Raw genomic sequence first — 27,917 nt, 5'->3', positions numbered from 1 at the left:
TGTACGTGGAACGCACAGTCCGGAAGTAAGGTGGAACGCACAGGCAGAAAGTAGGGCATGATTGGCAAAGGCTGCTTCCTTGTTATTGGCCCCTCCCCTCTACAACACGCCCGCAGCTCCGCCCCCAATAATTATTAAAACTATAAAAGTCCTCAGTGCAGGAGGCCGGTGGCCATTTTCTTGTAGACCAGTCAGGCAGCAGCAATAGGTTCCTGGCCGTGTGGTGACGTCAGGAGCGGCGGCCATTTTCCCCTGGTCTAAGCTCCTTCCTTCTATCATTCCCACAAGGCAGCAGGAGCAGAGAGCAGCCATTGCTGTGTCTGGCAGCAGGTAATGATATTATTATTATTATTATTCTATAGGCTGAGCAGCTCTGGTGTCAGGTTCTGTACTACAGGGGGAGCAGCCTCTGGTGCCTTGTTATAGTGCAGCTGGAGCAGCCTCTGGTGCTGCATTATCCCTGTACAGGTGGCTGACACTCTAGTGTCCTATTACTGTAATACAGGTGGCTCAGACCCCGCCGTTACCGTAATACAGGTGGTGCAGACCCCGCCGTTACCGTAATACAGGTGGTGCAGACCCCGCCGTTACAGTAATACAGGAGGCGCAGACCCCGCCGTTACCATAATACAGGTGTCGCAGACCCCGCCGTTACAGTAATACAGGCGTCGCAGACCCCGCCGTTACCGTAATAAAGGTGACGCAGCCCCTGCCGTTACCGTAATACAGGTGGCGCAGACCCCGCCGTTACCGCAATACAGTGGCGCGACCCCGCCGTTACCATAATACATTCGGCGCAGACCCCGGCGTTACCGTAATACAGGTGGCGCAGACCCCGTAGTTACCGTAATACAGGTGGCGCAGACCCCGTAGTTACCGTAATACAGGTGGCGCAGACCCCGGAGTTACCTTAATACAGGTGGCGCAGACCCAGCCGTTTTCGTAATACAGGCGTCACAGACACCGCCGTTACCGTAATACAGGTGACGCAGCCCCTGATGTTACCGTAATAAAGGTGGCGCAGCCCCTGCCGTTACCGTAATACAGGTGGCGCAGAGCCCGCCGTTACCGCAATACAGGTGACGCAGACCCCGCCGTTACCGTAATACAGGTGGCGCAGACCCCGCCGTTGCCGTAATACGGGTGGAGCAGACTCCGCCGTTACTGTATTTCCATAAACGGAACATTACAGGTGTTGTGTCCTTTGGCATTGTACTATACAGGGGGAGCGGCCTGTGTTGTATTAATATTCAGGGGAGCAGCATGTTTTGTCATAATATACAGGGGTAGCGGCCTGTACTGTCATAATATACAGGGGCAGGGTCCTGTGGTGTCTTATTATTATTATATAGGGTGAGCGGCAAGTATTGGCTTTCTATATTAGCATCCTGTGCTGTCCTAGTATACAGGGGGAGCGGCCTGTGTTGTCATAATATACAGGGATAGCATCATGTGCTGTCATAGTATACAGCGGGAGCGGCCTGTGTTGTCATAATATACAGGGGTAGCATCCTGTGCTGTCATCGTATACAGCGGGAGCGGCCTGTGTTGTCATAATATACAGGTATGGCATCCTGTGCTGTCATAGTATACAGCGGGAGCGGCCTGTGTTGTCATAATATACAGGGGTAGCATCCTGTGCTGTCATCGTATACAGGGGGAGCGGCCTGTATTGTCATAATATACAGGGGTAACGTCCTGTGCTGTCATAGTATACAGGAGAAGCGGCCTGTGTTGTCATCCTGTGCTGTCATAGTATACAGGGGGAGCGGCCTGTATTGCCATAAAATACAGGGATAGCATCCTATGCCGTCATTGTATACAGGGGAGCGGCCTGTTCTGTCATAGTATACAGGGGGAGTGGCCTGTGTTGTCATAATATACAGGGATAGCATCCTGTGCTGTCATCGTATACAGGGGGAGCGGCCTGTATTGTCATAATATACAGGGGTAACGTCCTGTGCTGTCATAGTATACAGGAGAAGCGGCCTGTGTTGTCATCCTGTGCTGTCATAGTATACAGGGGGAGCGGCCTGTATTGCCATAATATACAGGGATAGCATCCTATGCCGTCATTGTATACAGGGGAGCGGCCTGTTCTGTCATAGTATACAGGGGGAGTGGCCTGTGTTGTCATAATATACAGGGATAGCATCCTGTGCTGTCATAGTATACAGCGGGAGCGGCCTGTGTTGTCATAATATACAGGGGTAGCATCCTGTGCTGTCATCGTATACAGGGGGAGCGGCCTGTTCTGTCATAGTATACAGGGGGAGCGGCCTGTGTTGTCATAATATACAGGGATAGCATCCTGTGCTGTCATAGTATACAGCGGGAGCGGCCTGTGTTGTCATAATATACAGGGGTAGCATCCTGTGCTGTCATCGTATACAGGGGGAGCGGCCTGTATTGTCATAATATACAGGGGTAGCGTCCTGTGCTGTCATAGTATACAGGAGAAGCGGCCTGTGTTGTCATCCTGTGCTGTCATAGTATACAGGGGGAGCGGCCTGTATTGCCATAATATACAGGGATAGCATCCTATGCCGTCATTGTATACAGGGGAGCGGCCTGTTCTGTCATAGTATACAGGGGGAGTGGCCTGTGTTGTCATAATATACAGGGATAGCATGCTGTGCTGTCATACTATACAGGGGGAGCGGCCTGCGTTGTCATAATATACAGGGGTAGCATCCTGTGCTGTCATCGTATACAGGGGGAGCGGCCTGTATTGTCATAATATACAGGGGTAGCATCCTGTGCTGTCATAGTATACAGGAGGAGCGGCCTGTGTTGTCATCCTGTGCTGTCATGGTATACAGGGGGAGCGGCCTGTGTTTTCATTATATACAGGGGTAGCATCCTGTGCTGTCATAGTATACAGGGGGAGCGGCCTGTATTGTCATAATATACAGGGGTATCATTCTGTGCCGTCATTGAATATAGGGGGAGCGGCCTGTGCTGTCATAGTATACAGGGGGAGGGCCCTGTGGTGTCTTGTTACTGTTATTATATAGGGAGAGCAGCATGTATTGGCATTCTATACAGAAGGAGTGGCCTGTGCTGTCATTGTATACAGGGGTAGCATCCTGTGCTGTCATAGTATACAGGGGGAGCGACCTGTGTTGCTAAAATATACAGGGGTAGCAGCCTGTGTTGTCATAGTATACAGGAGGAGCGGCCTGTGTTTTCATAATATACAAGGGTAGCATAATGTGTTGTCATAGTATACAGGGGGAGCGGTCTGTATTAACATAATATACAGGGGTAGCATCATCTGCTGTCATAGTATACAGGTGGTGCGGCCTGTGTTGTCATAATATACAGGGGTAGCATCCTGTGCCGTCATTGTATACAGGGAGAGTGGCCTGTGTTGTCATAATATGCAGGGGGAGTGTCCACTGTTATAATATACAGGGGGAGTGGCCTGTGCTGTCATAATATACAGGAGGAGTGGCCTGTGTTTTCATGATATACAGTATAATATACAGAGTGAGCGGCAAGTGTTATAATATACAGGCGGAGTGGCCTGTGCTGTCATAGTATACAGGAGGAGTGGCCTGTGTTTTCATGATATACAGGGGTAGCTTCCTGTGCTGTCATAATATACAGGGGGAGCGGACTGTTTTGTTATAATATACAGGGGGAGCGGACTGTTTTGTTATAATATACAGGGGGAGCGACCTGTGCTGTCATAATATACAGGTGGAGGGGCCTGTGCTGTCATAGTATACAGGGGGAGCGGCCTGTGTTGTCATAATATACAGGGGTAGTATCCTGTGCTGTCATAGTATACAGGAGGAGTGGTCTGAGTTGTTATAATATACAGGGGTAACATCCTCTGTTGTCATAATAATTGGGAGCGGCCTGTGTTGTCATAATATACAGGGAGAGTGGTCTGAGTTGTCATAATATACAGGGGTAGCATCCTGGGCTGTCATAGTATACAGGGGGATCAGCCTGTGTTGTCATAATATACAGGGAGAGTGGCCTGTGTTGTCATAATATACAGGTAGAGTGGCCTGTGTTGTCATAATATACAGAGGGAGCGGCCAGTGTTATAATATACAAGGGGAGTGGCCTGTGCTGTCATAATATACAGGAGGAGTGGCCTGTGTTTTCATGATATGTAGTATAATATACAGATGGAGCGGCCAGTGTTATAATGTACAGGGGGAGTGGCCAGTGCTGTCATAATATACAGGAGGAGTGGACTGTGTTTTCATGATATACATGGGTAGCATCCTGTGCTGTCATAATATACATGGGTAGCATCCTGTGCTGTCACAGTATACAGGGGGAGCGGACTGTTTTGTTATAATATACAGGGGGAGCGGACTGTTTTGTTATAATATACAGGGGGAGCGACCTGTGTTGTCATTATATACAGGTGGAGTGGCATGTGTTGTCATAATATACAGAGGGAGTGGCCAGTGTTATAATATACAGGGGGGAGTGGCCAATGTGTCATAATATACAGTATAATATACAGGGGTAGCATCCTGTGCTGTCACAGTATACAGGGGGAGTGGACTGTTTTGTTATGATATACAGGGGGAGCGGCCTGTGTTGTCATTATATACAGGTGGAGTGGCCTGTGCTGTCATAGTATACAGGGGGATCATCTCAGTTTCGAGTTGGTGCCTGCAGTAGCAGGTCACCGAACAGGAGGGCAGCACTGGGCAGCCCTGAAAAGCTTTTCTCTTGCGTCCTAGTGGATACTGGGGTCTATTACTTTAGTACCATGGGGTATAGATCGGTTCCACTGTAGCAGTGGTTCTCAATCTTGGTCCTCAGGACCCCACGCAGTGCATGTTTTGCAGGTAACCCAGCAGGTGCACAGGTGTATTAATTAATCACTGACACCTTTTAAAAGGTCCACTGGTGGAGTTAAGTATGTCACTTGTGATTCTGTGAGGAGACTTGCAAAACATGCACTGTGTGGGGGTCCTGAGGACCGAGTTTGAGAACCTGTGCACTCTAGCCTGGCACTTAAAAACTTTTAGTGTGTATGTGTGTGCTGGCTCCTCCCCTCTTTGCCCCTTCCACCAGATTCAGTGTAGAAAAATGTGCCCAAGGAACCAGGTTATTTTCTCTGGAGCTCCAGAGAGTTTCCTTTATTTTTCTTGTATTTTATTATGTTCAGGTAGCTCTGGTTGGCAGACAGACCACCTGCTTCATGGGGCTAATGGTGTGTACACACGGCAAGATTTTATCGGTAGCTAAAAGAGAGAGACAGATACCAAGAAGGCTTCTCAGCTCCCTCTAGTGGTTTCACTAAGAAATGTAAAATTACTCAGAGGTTTTTAACTACGTTTCGCCTCCCAGCTGAGGACAGGAAGGTATGGAACATCTCCCCCCCCCCCCTTCCCGTCAGTCTGTATCCAGGGGCTATATACCTGAACGAGCCGGCTGACCATAACATTGAGACCATGCTCAAGGCAATTTATACAGCAGCAGGTGCAGCACAACACCCCAGGGGTGGATTTCCAGGGCGGTAGTCAAGTGGTCTGATATGGTTATTGAGTTTATACTCTCTGGTCATTACTCTGCTCCAACATATACAGGATGCTGCAAATTTTATGAGCGAGGCTATTAAAGATCTTCCCTTTCTGCAGCGGGGTACACTGGTATTCCACAGGGAATAACATTGGGGTGTAGAGTTGGATCTTGATGTGAGGCACCAACAGGCTAAAGCTTTGACTGTTCCCAGGATGCATAGCGCCACCTCCTCTATAACCCCGCCTCCAGGCATTGGAGTGCAGTCTGTAAGTTGGTGCCTGCAGTGCAGGCAGCTAACGGGGGGGGGGGCTGCGCTAGGCAGCCTGAAAAGAGCTTTTTAAGAAGAAAGAAGACTTCAAGGTCCGCAGCACAGGCACTTGGTGCTATATGTCATGCTGACCTTCCGTGCTGCGGCTCCCTCACCTCCCCCAGCGGCGCTGTATACTCCTGTGCCCTGGTTGCCGGGTACTTACAGCGGGGGCGCTCCCGTCCCATCAGGCACACATACCGCCGTTGCACTCCTGGATCGCGTGGCAGCATCATCGGGAGGAGGTAAGAGGGTCCCCGAGGCTGGACCCACCGAAATCACGATCCAGCGCAGTCTCCGGAGACAGTCTGCACTGCTGGTGTGGACACTGTGGCCGTGCAGGGACCCCACTATATCCACCAGGGCAAGAGGCACAGGTCGGATTTACTAAATCCGTTTAGTATAGGCCCCGCAGTACCGGTGGTGAATTCCAGCAAGGGGATAATGCTCTGACCTGTAGCCCCAGCCCCAGGCGCCATTAAGAGTAAATGTTCCCGCCCCGGAGCTGCATCTCTCTGTCTCCCTCACTCCCTGTCAGCGTTTGGGCGCCATTACACAGAGCTGCGCTGATTCTGGGACTGCTGGGCGATGTCTTCTCTGTAAAGCCGCCTGTCTCATCAGCGCTGTCCATTTACAGACACTTAAGTATTCTACAAGTCGTTTAGACAGTGCATACATTCAGGGATATTTAATACAAGTATCCTGTGATATACACCCAGTGGTTACTGTGCATTGTTATACAGGTTGAGTCTCCCTTATCCAAACTGCTTGGGACCAGAGGTATTTTGGATATGGATTTTCCCGTATTTTGGAATAATTGCATACCATAATGAGATATCATTGCGATGGGAGCTAAGTCTAAGCACAGAATGCATGTATGTTTCATATACACCTTATACACACAGCCTGAAGGTCATTTAATACAATATATTTAATCACTTTGTGTATTAAACAAAGTTTGTGTACATTCATCTATCAGAAAACAAAGGTTTCACTATCTCACACTCACTCAAAAAAGTCTGTATTTCGGAATATGTGGATATGGGATACTCAACCTGTATCTGTATACGTACATACATAGCTTTACTTAGTATTGCTAGTCCAGTGCAGTTTTATTATTGTTTGTAATAATTCCTGCATTGCACATGTGACTGTGTGTGCCTATAGCTGCTGTGTGGTTCCAATTCTGTGTATCTCACACACATTGCTATCACTATATTCTGTACCCTGAGGGGGGCTAAGTGCGTCAGGGTCCTATATAGTGTTTCACAGGATAGGGCAATCTGCTACCGGGACCGGGATCGTCGTACAGTCTGTTGTCTCCTGGGTGCTCGGGTACGGCACATTGCAGACCGGGTAGAAAGATTGTTGGGAGGGGCCGGGAACAACCCGGTGGTCTTGGTGCACGTTGGCACCAACGACAAAGTTAGTGGTAGGTGGGATGTCCTTAAGCTGATGCCACGGATTGCTCGGAGGAAAACGTTGCAGCTGAGGGTTCAGGTATTGGGGGTTCTATACCCCCCAGTCAGCCTGCAGCACTGGGGGCACACGAAAACCCACCTTGGTCTGCTTTTTCCAATTACTGATTACGCTAGTAACGAGACTTAAGCCCCCTATGGGACCTCCTGTGCTATTGCAGCCACATATTGTCCCTGCAGTTAGTACGCCATGGGCAGATACTCTGTCAATTCAGTTACAGCAATTAAATCAGTCTTTGGTTAAATATAAACCTAACCCTCACCCTCCTAGGACCAAAGGGTCATCTAAGCGGGCCATTACTACCTCACAATCCACGCATGTTTCGGGTACTTCATCCGATGAAGATGGCGTATACACTGACCCCTCAGACACTGATGCAGATGCTTCTGATGGGGAATCTATTACACAGGAGGATGTTCCTGACCACTTGGAGGCTATCAAACTGATTCTTCAGATTGATGATGAATCTGAACCTCCGCATACGTCTAAGAAACCTGATAAGTTCAAACGTCAGAAGGTCACTAAATTAATTTTGCCCCATTCTGACCATTTCGTTGACATACGTCAGGTATCCTAGGAGTCTCCAGGAAAGAAATTCTCTCTGTCTAAGAAAATACTAGCTCATTATCCCCTCGCTGCTGTCACAACTGAGGGCTGAGGCTGACTGAGGGAACCCTCAGATGTAGGGGCTGGCATGTAAGTGAACCATGGAGGTGAGATTAGGTTCCTAGACATACTGGATGATTAGAACACCATGAACCCTCAGATGTAGGGGCTGGCGTGTAAGTGAACCATGGAGGTGAGATTTGGTTCCTAGACATACATGATGTTAGAACCCAAAGGCGTGATCACAACAACGGAGTAAAATATAACAGTCAGTTTATTGAACACACAGTATAACTCTTGGCAATGAGATATCTTCAACATTCCTGGGAATGCAACTGGTATTTGTGACTGTGGCTATGCAGAACAAGATGGTAAAGTCCTTGCCAAAATCCGGAGTTGGAAAGTCTGTGGCCACAGCTAACCGCTGTAATGAGGAACGAGCAAGTACCGCCCAGTAGGTGGTAGACAGAAGACTGGGATAGGCACTGATACACTGAGGCTGAAGAGATGTAGATAGGATTGCCATAGACTACTGGACGGACCCGGTGTGAGGAAAGATGTGCTGAACTCACCACTGGAGCAACAGTTCAATGGTGAGCATCGATGGATACTGTGGTCCGATGTTGTGTGGAATAATATGCAGAGCGATATATGAATACCGTTGGAGATGACGTGAAGCACCGCTGTAGGCAGATGGTAACACCAATCACTGCTGGAAGCTGAGGGTGATGTAAGTGACGCGCTGGAAGCTGGAAGCCAGTGACACTTCACCACAGAAGCTAGTGAGCGATGCTGTAGATAATGGAAGCAATAACGATACCAGGATACCGCTGGAAGCTGGAGGCAGAATAGAACCAACGCTGGAAGCCAATGTCAGGACCGCAGTAGAAAGCCAGGAAGCAGAGCTGGAACACTGCAGGAGTCAGGCTGCACCGCAAGATGGGGATTGGTGCCGGTCTCTTGGAGAAGCTGAATCACAGGAGCTGGAATCCCTGGAAAGTCAAGCTGAGAATTCACCAAACAGGACAGGCATGTATGCAGGATTGACAACCAAAGCACTGACCCTTACCCAGCCCTGGAGCAGGATATTTATACCAGCTGGTGAGCAGGGATTGGCTGGATAATTATACAGAGCCCAGACTGCAGTGGATAGGCTGAAAACAACATGTGATGCAAAACAAACATGGCTGCGCCCATGTTTGAAACTGGAGGGAAAGTCTGTTTGTATTTAATGTGTGAGAATCGGCAGTAATGGCGGCGGAGGCCGCAGAGGGCAGGAGACGCCATACTTTAAACAGATGGATGTTTAATATAATGTTGCCATGTCAGCGCTGCTGCGATCACCCGAGGAGCACCTTGAGATACAGATATGCAGCGCGCTGCCCGCAGACAGCGCAGGTAGAACCCAGGCCTGGAACGCTGGGCCAGTCTCAGAAGGCACTTAGCAGGTAAATAATGGGGGCTAATAACCCGGATCGTGACAGCTGCAGAGTTAAGTAAAAATTGGGAAACACCGCCGCCGGTAGATTCACAAGTGGCGCGTCTGGTGGTGTTATTTATTCTGCCTGTCACTTCTGTCACCTCTCTGAAGGAACCGACGGATAAGTGCATGGAGGTTTGCTTAAAGTCTATTTGCACTCTTGCGGGTGCTGTGCATACTGTAGTGGCTTCTTGGGCTGCGAAGGCTATTAAAGCCTGGATTCAAGAAGTTGAAGTGAAGCTACCTTCTAATTTTTCTGATATTGCCAGACAGTGTCTTTCATATATTATCACAGCCTCTCATTATATTCAGGAGGTGGCCTCTGATGCCGGTGTCCTGGCGGCCAAAGCGTCTACTACGTCCATTATGGCACGCAGGGTTCTGTGGTTGTGGTCCTGGTCTGTGGATCTGGACTCTAAAAATACCTTGGAGGTTATCCCTTTTAAAGGAGACATCCTTTTTGGGGAAGATCTGAACAAGATTGTTGCTGACTTAGCGTCTGCTAAAACTGCATGTCTGCGTCGTACTAATCCTTTGGTTCCGAAGGCTAAAAGTACCATCTTTCGTTCCTTTCGACCTCTAAGTAAAGTAAAGGGTCAGGCGTACCCGAAACAGGCACGCACTTCCAAAACCTCTAAGCCCAAACCTAAACGTTCCTGGGCTTCCCATCAGCCTGCTTCCAAACCAGATAAGCCTGCTGCATGACGGGGCGGGCCTCCCCTTGGGGGATCCCAGGGTGGGAGGCCGACTACTACGGTTTGCCCAGGTATGGTTACAGACCACTTAGGACTCCTGGGTAAGGGAAGTCGTCACTCATGGATACGCCATCTCTTTCAAGAAACGTCCCCTCGCCAGTTTTCCTAGACAAATATACCTTCGGATCCGGTGAAGCAAAAACTCTCCATTTGGTGGTACAATCCCTCCTGGACACAGGAGTGATAGTGCCTGTGCCTCTGGCTCAGAGAGGCAGGGGGTACTATTCAACATTGTTCCTAGTTCCGAAACAGAATGGTTCCTCCCAGCCCATTCTCAACCTCAAGTCTTTGAACAAATTTGTGTAGGTATCCAAGTTCCGTATGGAAACTCTTCGCTCTATTGTTCTGGCCTTGGAGCCCATGGACTATATGGTATCCCTGGGCATACAGGATGCTTACCTACATATACCTATTGCCATGTCACATCAGCAATACCTGCAGTTTTCTATTGGCAACCTACATTATCAATTCCAGGCCTTACCTTCTGGACTGACCACGGCTCCGCGAATCTTCACCATGGTCATGGCGGTTATGACGGCTCTGCTCCGCCGTCAGGGTATCGGGATCCTGCCGTATCTGGACGACTTGTTGATCCTGGCAAACTCCCCAGAGGTTCTCCTCCATCATCTGGAACTGACGGTCCAATTCCTACAAGAACATGGGTGGCTCATCAACTGGAAGAAATCCTCCCTGGTGCCTGCTCAGAGCATGGTGCACCTGGGGGCATTGTTGGACACACACAACCAACGGTTGTTCTTGTCCCAAGAGAAGGTCCTGCAGCTTCAGGACAAGATAAGATACTTCCTTTCTTGTCCGTGAGTGTCGGTACACTCGGCGATGCAAGTACTTGGCCTCATGGAGTTGGCTTTCGACATGGTAGAGTACGCTCAATTTCACTCTCGTCCTCTGCAGAAGCTAATCCTGGTCAAGTGGGATGGCCTACCTCACCGGATCAGATCTAACACGATCTCCTTGATTCCGGAACTTTATCTGCCACTGAGCTGGTGGCTAGAGGACCAACAATTGAGCAGGGGTCATTCCTTCTGGATCTCCAACTGGGTCCTTCTAAAGATGAATGCCAGTCTGCGGGGTTGGGGCGCGGTGTTATAGCAACACTCTCTTCAGGGTCGGTGGAACAGGGAGGAATCTCTTCTTCCAATAAATATTCTAGAGATGCTTTGATACTGGCCCTGCCTCTGTTACAGAACAGGCCTGTTCAAGTAAGGTCGGACAATGCCACCACAGTGGTGTACATAAATCATCAAGGCAGCATGCGAAGCCACATGGCAATGATGGAAGTGTCAAAGATTCTTCAATGGGTGGAACACCATCTGCCAGCCATATTGGCAGTGTTCATTCCTGGGTCCTCAACTGGGAAGCGGACGTCCTCAGTCGTCAGGATGTACACACCGGAGAGTGGAGCCCTTCAGTCAGAAGTATTTCAACTCCTAGTGTACAAGTGGGGCCTACCATATGTAGACCTGATGGTGTCTCGACACAATCACAAGGTTCCGGTCTTCGGTGCAAGAACAAGGGATCTTCAAGCAGCGTTCATGGATGCACTGGCAATTCCATGGAACTTTCGACTGCCGTACGTTTTCCCTCCGGTGTCACTTCTGCCCAGGGTGATAAGGAAGTTCAAGCAAGAAGGAGGAATACTACTTCAGATCGCTCCAGCGTGGCCCAGACGGCATTGGTTCTTAGACCTACAGGGTCTCTCGATAGAGCATCCTCTTCTGCTTCCGCAACGCCCAGACCACCTCATTCAGGGCCCCTGTCTCTACCAGGATTTGGCCCGACTGGCTTTGACGGCGTGGCTCTTGAAGCTTCAGTTCTGAGGGCCAAAGGTTTTTCCTGAGGCGGTCATTCAAATGATGTTGAAAGCCCGTAAACCGGCTTCGGCTTGGATTTATTATAGAGTCTGGAATTCTTCACCCTGTGCGCGGCTAAGAATTTTGATGCATACAAGTTCAGTACTGCGAACCTTTTGGCATTTCTGCAACAGGGCCTGGAATCAGGCCTTTGTCTGGCCTCTCTCAAGGTTCATGTCTCAGCCTTGTCGGTGTGGTTTCAGAGAAAAAATTGCGACTGTGCCTGACGTTCATACCTTCACTCAGGGTGTTTTACGGATTCAACCTCCCTATGTTCCTCCTGTGGTTCCTTGGGATTTGTTGGTTGTTCTGGATGCCCTACAAGAGTCTCCGTTTGAACCTCTTGAGCCTGTGGACCTTAAATGGCTTACACTTAAGGTCTTGTTTTTGCTGGCTATTGCCTCTGCTAGATGGGTTTCAGACTTGGGTGCCTTATCCTGTAGGTCTCCCTTCCTGATTTTTCACTGTGACCGTGCGGTTCTAAGAACTCGCCCTGGTTATCTACCTAAGGTGGTGTCATCTTTCCACCTTAACCAAGATATTGTGGTTCCGGCCTTTATCTCTCCTGATTTGTCCTCCAAAAAGCGGTCTTTGGATGTGGTATGGGTTCTCCGTATCTATGTGAAGAGAACCGCTACCTTAGGAGATCTGATTCTCTCTTTGTTCTTTTTGGTTTTCACAAACATGGCTGGCCTGCGAATAAGCAGACCTTGGCTAGATTGATTAGTATGGTGATTGCACAAGCTTATTTACAGATTGGACTTCCAGCTCCTTCTACTATCAAGGCCCATTCTACTCGGTCTGTTGGACCTTCTTGGACGGCCCGCCGTGGCACGTCCCTCGAACAATTGTGCAAAGCGCCTACGTGGTCCTCAGTGAACATGTTCATTAGGTTCTATGCCTTTTATATTCTGCCTCCCAGGATGCTTCCTTTGGACGCCGGGTTCTTGTGCCCACTACAGTGCATCCCCTCCCATGAGGAACTGCTTTAGGACATCCCCGATGTTATTCCCTGTGGTATTCAGTGTACCCCGCTGCAGAAAAGGAGGTTTATAGTAAGAACTTACCTTTGTTTAATCTCTTTCTGCGAGGTACACTGGATTCCACAAGGCACCCACCCTGACGCACTTAGCTTCTTTGGGTTTGTATGGCATTAGCTGCTGGTACTTTCTCCTGTCGTGAGAATGTGGTGTCTGTGGCTACTTACTGTTGTCATCTCTTTTACCTGCACCCCAATGTTATTCCCTGTGGAATCCAGACTGAGCAGTGTTGTCAGCAATCTGCTTCACAGTCAGCCACTGCAGATATATCAACCGACTGAGCAGTGTCGGCAGCAATCTGCTTCACAGTCAGCCACTGCAGATATATCAACCGACTGAGCAGTGTCGGCAGCAGTCTGCTTCACAGTCACTGCAGATATATCATCAGACTGAGCAGTGTCGGCAGCAGTCGGTTTCACAGCCAGCCACTGCAGATATATCATCAGTCTGAGCAGTGTCGGCAGCAGTCTGCTTCACAGTCACTGCAGATATATCATCAAATTGAGCAGTGTCGGCAGCAGTCTGCTTCACAGCCAGCCAATGCAGATATATCATCAGACTGAGCAGTGTCGGCAGCAGTCTGCTTCACAGCCAGCCATCACAACTCAGGAGACCATACCGATTTGGGTGTCTGCTTTAACAGGATTTATGGCTGACCTATCCTCAGAATTGGCAATTGCCAGGAGAGATAGGGAAATCTTTCATTCGCACACATTACACACCCCTGAGCCTATCTGGGAGCAGAATGCGGCAAAGAGTTTTGGTTTTTAGTCATGGACAGGGTAACAAAAGAACGGTCACTCCCTGCAGTACTAAAATCGTGGTGATATGCCACCTCTAGAGAGAGGCACATTTGTGGAAGCTGAGGAGAAAACAGATTGAATCTTCCTCACAAGGGCTTGAATCTCTACTAGAGACTGTGATGGGAGTCTCACAATTACCCAAGAAGAAAGGTGAGCTGCAGCAGCCTTCCTATTTGGTAGACAAGAGAGTCCCTGTGTGACCTTTCTGGTATCACTGGAACTAGATAGCCACAGTTCAAAGTCGGATAAGAAGTTCAAATCCCTAGGACAATTCTACTTTCTTTTCCTTTTCCTTTTGACAGTAGGGAACTAGGGAAAAATCCACCAACAGTGGATCCTTCGGTTACCCAGTTATCAAAGCCGATCGTACTTTTGATCCCAGGAACTCTCTTCCTTAAAGAAATCCTTATACATAAAATCAGCAGTCTATCTCTGAGGCTTCCAGGGATGTAGGACTGCTCACTCCAGGTGATCCTCGAAAGCATTTTCGGCGCATAGGATTTTGTGACTATCAATGGACAGCGGATGCAGAGTCAAAGAGAGGTGGAGCAGGCTTTCCATACGCAGGAGATGCCCTGTTTGGATCAAAATTGAATAAGTGGCTATCACAGGTCATGGTAGGTAAGTCTGCTTATCTCCCTTCTGCAGTTCCACCTCCAAGAGCACATACACTGGTCCTTTTCAGCTTACAGGGTTTAGAGGTAGAGCCAGGGGAGCCTCAAACGCAGAGGTGCCAGAGGTCATAGAGGTCGGGGAGCCACTACTACCCATCAGAACCTGCAGCAGGACTCCCTCCCCTATTCTCAGGGATCCCAAGGTGGGAGCGTGTCCCAGAATTTTCAGTCACATCTGGGAAGGCACCTGCTGAGATGCCTCGGACCTGATCTGGGGGGGTTACAAACTAGAGCTCGATACTCCTCCTCTCAGAATTTTCCACTCAGGTTGGCAGCTTCCCTAGAAAAACAGGTAACTCTGCAAGCGGCTATTCATAGGCTCCTGGAAGCAGAAGTCATTATTCCAGTTCCAACACATCAAAGGAACTGTTCTTCTCAAATTTATTGGTGGTCCCTAATGACGGACAACTCGGTCAGTCACATCCTGCAACTGAATTCCCTGAATCCATACCTAATAGTCTACGGATTCAAGAGGATTCACTAACGGTGGTAATCGTGGCCTTGGAAGAGTCTGAGTTCTTGGTGTCATTTGATTTTAAGAGCGCATAGCTCCACTTCCCAATCTGACCTACACATCAGGTACTCCTACGGTTTGCCCCAAAGAACTCTCAGTGTCGGATCCAGGCACCGCCCTTTGACCTCTCGACAGCCCCGAGGGTCTTCACAGACGTAATAGCGGAACTGATTTCTCTTACGTCCTAGAGGATAGTGGGATCCACATTAGTACCATGGGGTATAGACGGGTTCACTAGGAGCCTTGGGCACTTTAAGAAAATGATAGTGTGCACTGGCTCCTCCCTCTATGCTCCTCCTACCAGACTCAGTTTAGAAAATGTGCCCGAAGGAGACGGTCACATCTCTGGAAGCTCCTGAAGAGTTTTCTACATTTAGTTTCTGAGTTTGTTATTTTCAGGCAGGACTGGTTGGCACCAGCCTGCCTGCTTCGTGGGATTTAGGGGGGTTAATGGCCCAACCTCTCTCAGGGTTAATGGTCCCGTTCCCCGCTGACAGGACACTAGCTCCTGAGGGAACTATTTGCAAGCCCCACCACGATGAGCGTACATTCCCGCAGCATGACGCCACCCCTAACAGAGCCAGAAGAATGAAGAGTGGTGAGTACTAAGCCTGCGTCCTAGTTAGTGGTTCGCCGGCCATTATGGCTGAGCAGCGGACACAGTACCTAGACTGGCAACAAAGATATAAAAGGAGTTGGTATCCATTTTATGCACATAAGACATACAGCTAGTATAAAGAAGAACGGGAAGACCGCGTGCCATTGAAGGGGCGGGGCTTCAGCATGAGCGGATCCAGCAGCTCACAGGCGCCATTTTCCCTACTGCAGCTATACAGACGCTGACTGACAGGGAAGCGCAGCTCCTCTGGAGAGACTACAGATTACTTCAGCGGTACCCGGGGGTTATAGCAGGGTGAAGCGATTATTAGTGTACGAAGTCCCTAATCTAGGTTATTAGTCTGCGACCCGGCTAAGCTTGACATCAGCGATAAGGGCGCCGTGTGCTGGTTCCATAATCTCTGTGTCTCCCTGGAAGGGCTCTTTGTGGGTTAATTGTGCATTTAACCTTTTCCTGTGTGTGTGTGTGTGTGTGTGTGTGTGTGTGTGTGTATGCTGTCACTATACAGTATGTCAGGCAAAGAGTGTGTTATATGTAAGGCACAGTGCTCCTCTTTCCCAGGGGTCAATAGTGTGCACTCAGTGTAGTGTCCCTTCCCAGGCTAGTGGGGCTGAACCAGCATGGCTGGACTTTATAGGGGAATGATTTCTTCCATTTATACGAAGTTATCTCGGGGACTAATTCAGTCCTGATCGGTGATGTGCATGTTGACACAGCAGCGATCAGGCCTGAACTGCCCAGAGACTGACAGGCAGAGGCGGTCGCTGTGCGGGCCAGCGGCATTTAGCAGCCATTTAGGGGGTGTGGTCCGTGCAACGCAGGCATGCCCGGATCGTGCCGTGGGCGGGCAGTGGCAGCTGCGTGATGTCATACGCAACCGCTGCGACCCGAGCAGCGATGAGTAACTCCCAGCCAGTGCGCGGGAACTGCGCTGGCTGAGAGCTACTCCTACAGTACAGAAGCATCGCCGCTGTGCGATGCTTTTGTACTTGTATGACAGGGTCGGGCCTGACATGCTGGGCGGACTAGCCCTGTGCTGGGCATTCCCTCGCATGTCAGAGAAGCTGGTCGTAGTTGGGCTAAAAATTTAGCACATCACCCGAATCACCCCATCGGAACGAGAAAGAGACACAATACTTAAGACAATCCATGTCTGAGTTTCTGAAAAGAGAAATCAGCGTCTCAGTCCCCTGCCATTTGTCCGCAGAAACGTACTTTGGTCCACATACTGCAGTCTGCCTCTGATGATGAGGGATCGGACTTGGAGGAGGGTGAGGTGGACTCAGAGGTGGTGGAGGGTACTCTGTCACAGGGAATAGAGGCTCTCATAGAAGCTATCAGAGAAGTTCTGAATATCCCTGATAAGGTGACGGATGAGATTGAGGAATCTCATTTTAATATAAAGAAGAAATCCTCAGCCACTTTTCCTGTGTCAAAGGAACTAAATACCCTGTTTGAAGAACCATGGGTAAATCCCTAAACGGTTGTTATCATCTTTTTCTTTTTCCTCCTGAGGATAGGAAAAAATGGGAAAATCCACCAATAGTAGATGCTCTCGTGAAAAATTGTATTGCCTGTCCTGGGTGCAGCCTCCCTAAGAAACGTCTGATTGCAAAATTGATTTTACACTTAAATCTTTGTATACAGCTTCAGGGGTGGCCCAGAGACCCATTATAGCATATGGGTGGATTACACGAGCCATTGATAAATTGTCAGGTAACATAATTGAGGGGTTAGATACCTTGCCTCAAGGGGAGATTATTTTGCTCCTGCAACATATACAGGACTCTGCAAACTTTATGGTGGAAGCCATAAAAGAGATAGGCCTGCTTAATGCATGCACTACAGCTATGGCAGTGTCGGTACACAGGGGTTTATGGCTACGCCAGTGGACTCCAGGAAAGGCGTGGAAGGCCTACCTTTCACAGGCAAGGCTTTATTTGGAGATGAACTTGACAAATGGATCTCCAAAGCTACTGTGGGTAAGTACACATACCTTCCTTCTGCAGCTCCCCCAGCTAGGAAGACCTCTTCAGCACCCAACCTACAGTCCTTTCGGACGGCCAAGTATAGGGGCAAGGCCAGAGGTTCTTCTGCCGCCGCCAGATGTGCTAGAGGTAAACCACGGAAACCTGCTACTTCAGGGTCGCAGGAACAGAGTTCAGGCTCTGCTTCCTCAAAACCTTCCGCATGACGGTGGACCGCAATGCCTGGAAGTCTGTCAGGTGGGAGCCCGGGTAAAATTCTTCAGTCACATCAGGACAAGATAGTGCCAGGATCCCTGGGTCATAGACCTTATATCCCAGGGCTACAGACTGGAGTTCCAGGAGCTCCCACTTCACAGATTCTTCAAATCAGGCTTACCAGATTCACAAGGTGCAAGAATAACCTAACAGGATGCCATTCAAAAACTGTTACAGACCCAAGTCATTGTTCCAGTTCTACCTCATCTACAAAACAAGGGTTACTATTCCAGCTTGTTTGTAGTACCGAAGCCAGACAGTTCAGTAACACTGATTCTGAATCTCAAGTCATTGAACCCATACTTATGGGTGCTCAAATTCAAGATGGAGTCTCTGAGATCGGTGATCTCATGTCTGGAGGAGGGGGAATTCCTAGTATCTCTGGATATCAAGGATGCGTACTTTCATATTCCGATCTGGCCGATTCACCAGACTTATCTTCGATTGCACTGCAGGACTGTCACTATCAGTTCTCTCCACGGCACCAAGGGTGTTCACCAAAGTGATGGCAGAGATGATGTTACTACTCCGCAAACAAGGAGGGAACATAATTCCGTACCTGGACGATCTTCTGATAAAGGCACTGTCCAGGGAACAACTGTTGGAGAGCATTGCCCTCTCGACCAGACTACTTCTGGCTCATGGGTGGATTCTGAATTTTCCAAAATCTCACCTAGAACCAAATCAGAGGCTTTAGTTCCTAGAATGATACTGGACACAGAATCTCAGAAAGTATTCCTCCCCTTGGAAAAGGCGATTGTAATCCAGTCGATGGTTCGGGCTGTCTTGAAGCTGACTTGAATCTCAGTGCATCTCTGCATACGCCTTCTGGGGAAAATTGTGGCTTCTTACGAAGCAATTCAGTATGGGAGGTTTCATGTGAGACGCTTTCAGCTGGATCTGTTGGACAAATGGTTTGGATCACATCTTCACATGCACCAGGGGATTCTTTTATCCCCTAAAACCAGGATCTCCCTCCTGTGGTGGCTACAGACTGCTCACCTTGTCGAGAGCCGCAGGTTTGGGATTCAGAATTGGATACTGCTAACCACAAAAGCAAGCCTCAAAGGTTGGGGCGCAGTCACCCAGGAGGTACAGTTTCAGGGAAGGTGGTCAAGTCAGGAAGTCATCCTTCCAATAAACATCCTGGAACTTAGGGATATATACAACGCTCTTCAGCAAGCTGCATTTCTTTTTCAGAATCAGGCTATTCAGGTCCAGTCGGACAATGTGACGGCATTGACGTACATAAACCAACAGGGCAGAGCCGCAATGTCAGAGGTGTCAATAATTCTCCTCTGGGCGGAAAAACATGCAATGGTGTCGGTGGTCTTTATCCTGGGAGTGGACAACTGGGAAACAGACTTACTCAGCAGATACGATCTGGACCCAGGGGAATGGGGCCTTCGCCTGGAGGTGTTCCAGTGGTTGACACGTCGGTGGGGATATCCACCTATATCTCGACTCAACAATAAACTCAAGCGGAATTGTTCCAGGTCGAGAGATCCACAAGCAGTGGCGGTAGACGCTCTGGGAACTCCGTGGGTCTACCATCTGGTGTACGTGTTTTCTCCACTTCCTCTGATCCCAAGCATTCTAAACAGAATAAAAAGGGAAAAGGTTCAAGCAATCCTCATTGCTCATGACTGTCCATGAAGGGCCTGGTATGTGGATCTTCTCAAGATGCTCCTCGAAGATCCGTGGCCTTTACCTCTTCGCGAGGATCTTCTACAACAGGGCCCGTTCGTGTATCAAGACTTACCACGGCTACATTTATCGGCATGGAAGTTGAACGGCTGATTCTAGTCAGGAGAGGGATTCCTGACAAGGTCATTCCGACTATGATCCAAGCAAGAAAGGGGTTAACGTGTAAACATTACCAACATTTCTGGAGGAGAGCAGACAATATTCTGCGGTGGAATTTCATCTGGGACGTTTCCTGCTTTTTCTGCAATTGGGAGTGGATGTGGGCCTACGCCTAGGCTCCATAAGAGTCCAGATTTGGGCCTTGTCTATTTTCTTTCAGAAACAATTGGCTTCTCTCCTTGAAGTCCAGATGTTCTTGAAAGGTGTTCTGCACATCCAAGTTCCAGGGACGTGCTGTCATGGGAGGCAGTGCCTCTTCTGTCATACAACAGATACAGAGTTTTTATTATAAAAATCATCTGGACAGTACAAAGTAAATATTTCTAACTTGTAAGTATAATCTTTGTATTCGTCAAATAATGTTTATAGTCTAGACTCACGTGTGTTGCGGTGCTCCAGGAAGACACAGAGAGGCGTGAGGCAGCATCAGCCTTCCCTGTGATAGTAAGGACTGCCTAGTGCAGGGGGGCGGGGCTCTGCCGTGGCCAATAATCTCACAGAGAAAACAGACCACGGGAGACAGCTACTACATCTGCCTCAATGATGATCAGCTGACCTATCCAGGACCTGACCAGGAAGTTCAGACAGCTCACTTCCGACAGAGCACTCGGCACTGCCGCTGCCTTCATGCTCCTAATCCTCCAGTGCTCTGGCTAGGTAAGGTCCTGTAACATCCCTTTTCTGTGCCTCAGCTCTATATACTCTATACTGTATACAGTGAGTATGATCTGCACTGTTATCACACAGCTGATCTACCCTTCTCTCATGGGTAACCTGAGCCTGCCTGCCGCCCTACACTGGTGCAGAGGACAAGGCTCATCGGCACTGGCAGCACACCTCTGTGCACAGCATGCAGCAGTCTCTGTGTGATACTGCTGGCTGGGACCTCTGCACAGGGGAACTGCAGGAGTTTGGCTCTGCACTGCAGTGCACCATTCCTGCTGCTCTAGGTCTATTAATGCTGCACACTGCTAATCTACAATTGTGTGTGGCCCTCCCATAGGCATATCATACTTGTTGTTTTGATAAATTAAATGGATTACTGTAAATAAGTGTTGGACAAGGTGATAAATCAATGCCCTCGAATAGCCACTGGCACATCAGGAGCTGCACTGACTGTCATCTGGTGTGTACAGTACTGCATGTAGCATACTCTGCACATTTCTACTGTGTGTGATTAGTGGGAGTGGCCTAGGTGGGACCTGTAGCTACAGTATGTGTCTGTTATATAGAATGCAGTTAGTGTGTGTCTGTTATATAGAATGCAGTTAGTGTGTGTCTGTTATATAGAATGCAGTTAGTGTGTGTCTGTTATATAGAATGCAGTTAGTGTGTGTCTGTTATATAGAATGCAGTTAGTGTGTGTCTGTTATATAGAATGCAGTTAGTGTGTGTCTGTTATATAGAATGCAGTTAGTATGTGTCTGTTATATAGAATGCAGTTAGTGTGTGTATAGAACAGTTTAAGGTGACTCCTCTAGTTAGTGTTGTTTTGTAGTGTTGCCCTCTAAAAATGAAATAACATTAACTGCAATTTGTGTTATTATTTTTAGTTTTGTGTGTGATTTTACCACATAATTTCCAATATGTTTTTTTTCTATTTGTCTACGTTGCATAACTGGAATAAAAAGTACTGTACCTTTACTTTGTATGCTCCCTCTGCACAGTGCCGTAACTAGGCATTTTAGTACTGTGTATAAGAAACAGCACTGGTGCCCCCCTCCCCCCAATACAAGATAGGGGCAGTACGCACAGTAGGTGCGGGGAAAAATGTATATGGGCGTGGCTTCATGGGAAGGGGCGTGGCCACAAAATAATACCAATTCATACTACGGTGCACAGTAGTCTCCATTATTCAAATTACGCTGCACATTAGTGCCACTACACCAAGTAGAGCCCTTTTTACACCTTACGGCAGACAGCGTCCCTCTTTTTACACATTACAGCAGACAGCGTACCTCTTTTTACACATTACAGCCGACAGCGTCCCCCTTTTTACACATTACAGCAGACAGCGTCCCCTTTTTACACATTATAGCAGACAGCATCCCCTTTTTACACATTGCAACAGACAGAATAGATAGAGAGAGACAGACAGATACCATCTCTTTGGTTTAGCTGCTGTGTTGATCCTACGCAATCAGCCCCTGGAGACAGTTACCCTCGGGTAATTTTCCCTTTTTTTGTAATTATACAGGGACATGACTGAGGAAGTGAGGGGATCTCGGAGTGTGATAGTAACGTCACTTATATCTATAGTAATAATACAGGGACATGACTGGAGAGGTAAGGGGATCTGGGAGCGTCACAGTGACATCACTTATATCTATAGTAATAATACTGGGACATGACTGGAGAGGTAAGGGGATCTGGGAGCGTCACAGTGACATCACTTATATCTATAGTAATAATACTGGGACATGACTGGGGAGGTGAGGGGCTCTGGGAGTGTAACAGTGACCACTTATATCTATAGTAATAATATAGGGACATGACTGGGGAGCTGAGGGGATCTGAGAGCGGCACAGTGATGTCACGTATATCTTTACAAATAATACAAGGACATGACTGTGGAGGTGAGGGGGTCTGGGAGTGTAACAGTGATGTCACTTATATCTATAGTAATAATACTGGGACATGACTGGGGAGGTGAGGGGGATCTGGGAGAATATACATTGGTATTTGATGTTTCCCTCATTACACAGAATTACACAGTAGTGAAGACATCCAGTGAGTGTAAGACACCCAGCAGCTGTCCACTTGTGTCAGGAGGACTGAGCAGGACTCCGAGCCCCATCACTGTGCCTCCTCCTTACTCGCGGATGCATGTGAGACACAATGACCAGAAGATCCTGGAAATCACCAACAAGATCATTCAGCTGCTGACTGGAGAGGTGACTGCTGGGAATGGGACATTATACAGTAACACCAGGGAATGTGTCTGGGTGATGACTGGAGAGGTGACTGCTTGGAATGGGACACTATACAGTAACACCAGGGGACGTGTCCGGGTGATGACTGGAGAGGTGACTGCTGGGAATGGGGCATTATATAGTAACACCAGGGGAAGTGTCTGGGTGATGACTGGAGAGGTGACTGCTGGGAATGGGACATTTATACAGTAACACCAGGGGAAGTGTCTGGGTGATGACTGGAGAGGTGACTGCTGGGAATGGGACATTATACAGTAACACCAGGGGATGTGTCTGGGTGATGACTGGAGAGGTGGCTGCTTGGAATGGGACATTATACAGTAACACCAGGGGATGTGTCTGGGTGATGACTGGAGAGGTGACTGCCGGGAATGGGACATTATACAGTAACACCAGGAATGTGTCTGGGTGATGACTGGAGAGGTGACTGTTGGGAATGGGACATTATACAGTAACACCAGGAGGCGTGTCTGAGTGATGACTGGAGAGGTGACTGGTGAGAATGGGGCATTATGCAGTAACACCAGGGGATGTGTCTGGGTGATGACTGGAGAGGTGACTGCTGGGAATGGTACATTATACATTAACACCAGGGGATGTGTCTGGGTGATGACTGGAGAGGTGACTGCTGGGAATGGTACATTATACAGTAACACCAGAGGATGTGTCTGGGTGATGACTGGATAGGTGGCTGCCGGGAATGGGACATTATACAGTAACACTGGGGGACGTGTCTTGGTGATGACTGGAGAGGTGACTGCTGGGAATGTAACATTATACAGTAACACCAGGGGACGTGTCTGTGTGATGACTGCAGAGGTGACTGCTGGGAATGGGGCATTATACAGTAACTCCAGGGGATGTGTCTGGGTGATAACTGGAGAGGTGACTGCTGGGAATGGGACATTATACAGTAACACCAGGGGATGTGTCTGGGTTATGACTGGAGAGGTGACTGCTGGGAATGGGACATTATACAGTAACACCAGGGGATGTGTCTGGGTGATGACTGTATCCCTGTGTGTGTCAGGTTCCTATAAGGTGTCAGGATGTCACTGTCTATGTCTCCATGCAGGATGGGGGAGTATATAGAGGAGCACAGGGGTCTGTACAAGGACATGATAATGGAGAATCACCGGCCCCTCACATCACTGGGTAAGAGGAGACTGTCGTGTATTGTACAGGGGAGAGCAGGTATGGGGGCCCCTATATACACACATCATCTGATAATCACATATATACACTGTACTCAGTCACTGTGTGTCTCCTACAGATGGACCCAGTAACAGAGATACCCCAGAGAGATGTCCCCGTCCTCTGTATTCCCAGGACTGTACAGGGGAGAATCACAGGATCCCACAGGAGGATCAGGTAGGTGGGATTTAGGGTCTCACCCATATACCAAAGTGACTGTCTCTGTATGACAGGGATAGAGAACATCCCAGCATGCTCTGCAACAGTTTTAGTATAACCAAATTGCAAAACTGTTTCAGGGCATGCTGGTATGTGTAGTTCATTAACAGCTGGAGGGCAAAAGGTTTCCCATTCCTGCTATATGATCTGTAAAAAAGCTGCATGTGTGTTATACTATTTCACCTCCGCTTCATTTGACTCTATGTAAGTGTCATTATATATTGTTTTTTGGGGTTATATAGGTAGAAGATCTGTCAGATATAAAGGCAGAAGATATAGAGGGAGAAGAAGAGACGTATGACTGATATAAAGGCAGAAGATACAAAGGGAGAAGAAGAGACGTATGTGACTGATATAAAGGCAGAAGATACAGAGGGAGAAGAAGAGACGTATGTGACTGATATAAAGGCAGAAGATATAGAGGGAGGAGAAGAGACGTATGTGACTGATATAAAGGCAGAAGATACAGAGGGAGAAGAAGAGACGTATGTGACTGATGTGAAGGCAGAAGATATAGAGGGAGAAGAAGAGACGTATGTGACTGATATAAAGGCAGAAGATATAGAGGGAGAAGAAGAGACGTATGTGAGGGGTGATCAGCAGTGTAAGGAGGAGGAGATCACTACAGATATCAGCACAGGTGAGTAATAAACACTTATTACAGAAAAGAGTCACATAGTCTCCTTTCTCAGTCACTACAGCAATCTCTTATCCTACACCCTCCTCTGTCAGTACAGACTAATATGGAAAATGTATCTGCCCGTCAGCCCCTATTATACTCCTGCTCTCCCCCTCACATCATGTCACTCTGTGTTACCAGCCCAGAGATCTGACCAGTCTCCTTCCCACACTCTCTGGTGTATCTCGTACATCAGTATCCATCAGCCCCTATTATACTCCTGCTCTCCCCCCTCACATCATGTCACTGTGTGTTACCAGCCCAGAGATCTGACCAGTCTCCTCCCCACACTCTCTGGTGTATCTCGTACATCAGTATCCATCAGCCCCTATTATACTCCTGCTCTCCCCCCTCACATCATGTCACTGTGTGTTACCAGCCCAGAGATCTGACCAGTCTCCTCCCCACACTCTCTGGTGTATCTCATACTAAAGGAGCCATCAGCCACTATTATATTTTTGCTCTCCCCCTCACATTATGTCACTGTGTTACCAGCCCAGAGATCTGACCAGTCTCCTCCCCACACTCTCTGGTGTGTCTCATACATCTGGAGCCATGAGCACCTAATATACTCCTGCTCTACCCTCACATCATGTCACTGTGTGTTACCAGCACAGAGATCTGACCAGTCTCCTCCCCACACTCTCTAGTATATCTCATACACCAGGAGCCATAGCCCCTATTATACTTCTGCTCTCCCCCTCACATCATGTCACTGTGTGTTACCAGCCCAGAGATCTGACCAGTCTCCTCCCCACACTCTCTAGTGTATCTCATACATCTGGAGAAATCAGCCCCTATTATACTCCTGCTCTCCCCCTCACATCATGTCACTGTGTGTTACCCGCCCAGAGATTTGACCAGTCTCCTCCCCACACTCTCTGGTGTATCTCATACTTTAGGAGCCATCAGCCACTATTATATTTTTGCTCTCCCCCTCACATTATGTCACTGTGTTACCAGCCCAGAGATCTGACCAGTCTCCTCCCCACACTCTCTGGTGTGTCTCATACATCTGGAGCCATGAGCACCTAATATACTCCTGCTCTACCCTCACATCATGTCACTGTGTGTTACCAGCACAGAGATCTGACCAGTCTCCTCCCCACACTCTCTAGTATATCTCATACACCAGGAGCCATAGCCCCTATTATACTTCTGCTCTCCCCCTCACATCATGTCACTGTGTGTTACCAGCCCAGAGATCTGACCAGTCTCCTCCCCACACTCTCTAGTGTATCTCATACATCTGGAGAAATCAGCCCCTATTATACTCCTGCTCTCCCCCTCACATCATGTCACTGTGTGTCACCAGCCCAGAGATTTGACCAGTCTCCTCCCCACAGTCTTTGAGTGTTTATTATACTCCAGTCCAAGCTTCCTAGTATTTTTAATTAAACATAAAAGCAATGCCAGAACTATAGTACTGGTTAATGTCAGTTACAGAATTATATAATGTACCATGTAACATCCTGGGTCTTCTCTACTCATTTATAGTAATTTTCCATTTTTGAACATAAACTACAATATTTAATTTGTTTCATTCAAGTTTATTTGTGCATAATGTATTTTACTTCCAGCAGATGGACACACAAGCAGGAATATCTCAGGAGGACATCTAATGTTATCCCCGGATTGTGAAATAAAAGATAATGACAGCAGACAGGATTCTCCAGGAACTAACCCCATTACCCTAATTATACATCCAGCTCTATCAGCTGATCCCCCTGATCCTGGGGAATGTTCTCCTGATCACTCTGATATTGGTGCATCTGTTACAGCTCTGACAGTAGACACAGCGTTTCCCTGTTCTATAGATGCCAAATGTTTTCCACAGAACACAAAGGCTCTTAACCCACAGACAGGTAAGGCAGGTGAGAGGCCATTTCTATGTTCCGAGTGTGGGAAATGTTTTACATACAAATCAGCTCTTGTTATACATCAGCGAAGTCACACAGGTGAGAGGCCATTTCCATGTTCTGAGTGTGGGAAATGTTTTGCACATAAATCAGATCTTGTTAAACATCAGAGATGTCACACAGGTGAGAAACCATTTCCATGTTCTGAGTGTGCAAAATGTTTTGCACATAAATCAGATCTTGTTACACATCAGAGAAGTCACACAGGTGAAAAACCATTTTCATGTTCTGAGTGTGCGAAATGTTATGCACATAAATCAGATCTTGTTGCACATCGGAGAAGTCACACAGGTGAGAAGCCATTTTCATGTTCTGAATGTGGGAAATGTTTTGCACATAAATCACATCTTGTTACACATCAGAGAAGTCACACAGGTGAGAAACCATTTTCATGTTCTGATTGTGGGAAATGTTTTACACAGCAATCAAATCTGATTACACATCAGAGAAGTCACACAGGTGAGAAACCATTTCCATGTTCTGAGTGTGGGAAATGTTTTACACTGAAATCAAATCTTGTTACACATCAGAAAAGTCACACAAGTGAGAAACCATTTTCATGTTCTGAATGTGGGAAATGTTTTACACTGAAATCAGAACATGTTACACATCAGAGAAGTCACACAGGTGAGAAACCATTTTCATGTTCTGAATGTGGGAAATGTTTTGCACATAAATCAAAACTTGTTACACATCAGAGAAGTCACACAGGTGAGAAACCATTTTCATGTTTTGAGTGTCGGAAATGTTTTACACAGCAATCAAATCTGATTACACATCAGAGAAGTCACACAGGTGAGAAACCATTTCCATGTTCTGAGTGTGGAAAATGTTTTACACTGAAATCAAATCTTGTTACACATCAGAGAAGTCACACAAGTGAGAGGTCATATCCATGCTCTGAGTGTGAGAAGTAAATCAGCTCTGTTTCACACAATAGACATAACACAGGTGAGGATCCTTTTTATTCTCATCACCATTGCCATGCAATGTTCCTCAAGGTTCTTATCCTATCTCCTATGCTTTTTGCTGCCACTGGGTGAAACAATAAGACGTCATGCTCTTGTCTACCACTGCTGTGCAGATGACCTGTCTTTTTCTCTGTGTACTCGGAAACCCAATACTAATCCTAAGTGGCTGTCTAGCTGAGCTCCAGGTGTGGGTGATGGCAGTTGTCTGTGGGGCAGATGTATTAAGCCTGGAGAAGTGATAAA

At 47.9% G+C, this 27,917-nt stretch overlaps 1 protein-coding gene across 3 annotated transcripts; it reads left to right on the top strand.

Annotated features, from left to right (window-relative positions):
• Positions 1–231: 231 nt before the first annotated feature.
• LOC135036326 (zinc finger protein OZF-like) lies at positions 232–27,917 on the top strand. 3 transcript variants are annotated; one of them, XM_063954430.1, is made up of 6 exons: positions 232–330; positions 22,465–22,653; positions 23,768–23,847; positions 23,966–24,067; positions 24,352–24,745; positions 26,368–27,917. In XM_063954430.1, exons 5-6 carry the CDS (start codon positions 24,403–24,405, stop codon positions 27,618–27,620), a joined length of 1,596 nt encoding a protein of 531 aa, XP_063810500.1. In that variant the 5' UTR covers positions 232–330; positions 22,465–22,653; positions 23,768–23,847; positions 23,966–24,067; positions 24,352–24,402; the 3' UTR covers positions 27,621–27,917. The 3 variants fall into 3 exon arrangements, with proteins under 3 accessions (XP_063810500.1, XP_063810498.1, XP_063810499.1); XM_063954428.1 differs by having other exon boundaries at positions 26,365–27,917; XM_063954429.1 differs by lacking the exon at positions 232–330 and adding an exon at positions 21,941–22,045 and having other exon boundaries at positions 26,365–27,917.

Source organism: Pseudophryne corroboree, unplaced genomic scaffold, assembly GCF_028390025.1.
Source record: "Pseudophryne corroboree isolate aPseCor3 unplaced genomic scaffold, aPseCor3.hap2 scaffold_641, whole genome shotgun sequence".
NCBI lineage: Eukaryota > Metazoa > Chordata > Amphibia > Anura > Myobatrachidae > Pseudophryne > Pseudophryne corroboree.
Note: the sequence above shows the minus strand (reverse complement) of the source record. Positions and strands in the feature narration are given on the sequence as shown.